Consider the following 1,617-nt stretch of genomic DNA (forward strand, 5'->3'; position numbering starts at 1 on the left):
GGCCCCCCCAGGCCCCTGCTGGCCACTCCTGCTGCCCAGTCCTCACCCCTGAGCTGTGGGCTCCTGACCTCGTGGGAGGGAACCTGTTAGTTCCGTCCTGGGCGACCTGACCTCCATGGAAGGGTCTGAGCTGGGGACTGAGGCCCACATGGCCCTTTGTGGGGAACAGCAGGTCCCCCCGTCCATGGACATTCCTGATTGTCAGCCTGCCCTCCAGATCCCTGCGCACAGCACAGCGTCCTGCCTCGGGAGGTTCATGGAAATGACCTTCCACTGAGAATGGTTCTGTCAGCAGCATTTATTCATTTGTTACTAGAGGCCCACTGCAGGCAAATCGTGCACTCAGGGGATTCCTCAGCCCGGCCTGTACCCTCTCATGGTCCTAGAGTCCTTGGGGTATGTTTCCCTGTGGGGAGCCAGCTATGAGCCCTGTTTCTGGCTGAGAGCCCTCCCCCTATGGACCACCTGCATTAAGTATCTACCCCCTGGTGGTCAGTATGCGTCACAGTTACTGGTCCATTTGCCTTTTGGTCTATTTGCATATTGACCTTTTATTGTATGGGATTATTTTTTAAAAATTATTTCATAGTGGAAGGCAGAGTGAAAGAGTGATACAACAATCAATGATGAGAGACAGTCATTGATCAGCTGCCTCCTCCACACCCCTTACTGGGTATACAGCCCACAACCAAGGCATGATGTGCCCTTATCCCAATCAAACTAGGACCCCTCATCTGTAGGCCCAGGCTCTAGCCACTGAGCCACACCAGCAAAGGCTAGCAACATTTTTTTTTAATTTTCAAAGGGCCCATTTTCGTCATGACACTGACGGGTGATAAATGTCTGGGAGCCCAGGTTCCTGTGAACTGTGCTTCTATTGAACATGGAGGGGTCATGTGGAGCTGACGTGGCTGCTGTTACAGACGTTCCCGCTCACGGTGTCCAGGCCCCTCCCGGGGGCCGTCCCGATGCACCCACACTCGTCATGGGCCTCCTGCTCCCGGACAGGACCCATGGCTGACAGGGCTCCATGTGGGATCGTCCACAGGTGCCCGAAGCTGCCCCTGCTCTCGCTCCACACAGACGGGCAGCCGTGCTCAGGGCTTGGTCTGCAGCCCTCGAGGCTGGAGGAGAGGGTGACACAGGGAGGTTTCTGTCCCACTTCCCCATCCGCCTGTGTCACTGTGAGCATCAGCACTGCTGTCCCACACCTGACAGTAATAGTCGGCCTCGTCCTGGGCCTGGACCCCGCTGATGGTCAGGGTGGCCGTGTTCCCTGAGTTGGTGCCTGAGTATCGGTCTGGGATCCCTGAGGGCCGGTTGTTATTTCTATAGATGACCAGCACGGGGGCCTGGCCGGGCTTCTGCTGATACCAGTGAGTATATTTACTTCCAATGTTGTTTCCCCCACACGTGAGCTTGGCCATCTGTCCTGGGCTCACCGACACGGAGGGCGGCTGCGTCAGCTCATAGGAGGCCACAGAGGCTGCAGGAGGAAGAGGAGGCAGGAGGGTGAGAGCCCCTTCCCAGGCACCCCCTGCTGCCCTGCCTGCCTGAGCTCCAGGGGTTCCCAGGCCCCAGGCGCCCTCTCACCCCTCTCAGCCCAGGTGGCCTGGG

At 58.0% G+C, this 1,617-nt stretch overlaps 1 gene segment (V, D, J or C); it reads right to left on the reverse strand.

The window, feature by feature from the left end:
• Positions 1 to 915: 915 nt before the first annotated feature.
• LOC107182165 lies at positions 916 to 1,530 on the reverse strand (the record flags this gene model as incomplete). The annotated part of the segment is given in 1 exon segment: positions 916 to 1,530. A coding segment is annotated over 1 exon segment (433 nt), but the record flags the coding sequence as incomplete, so codon positions are not given.
• Between the last annotated feature and the right edge of the window lie 87 nt (positions 1,531 to 1,617).

Source organism: Myotis davidii, unplaced genomic scaffold (assembly GCF_000327345.1).
Source record: "Myotis davidii unplaced genomic scaffold, ASM32734v1 scaffold4055, whole genome shotgun sequence".
NCBI classification, from domain to species: Eukaryota; Metazoa; Chordata; class Mammalia; order Chiroptera; family Vespertilionidae; genus Myotis; species Myotis davidii.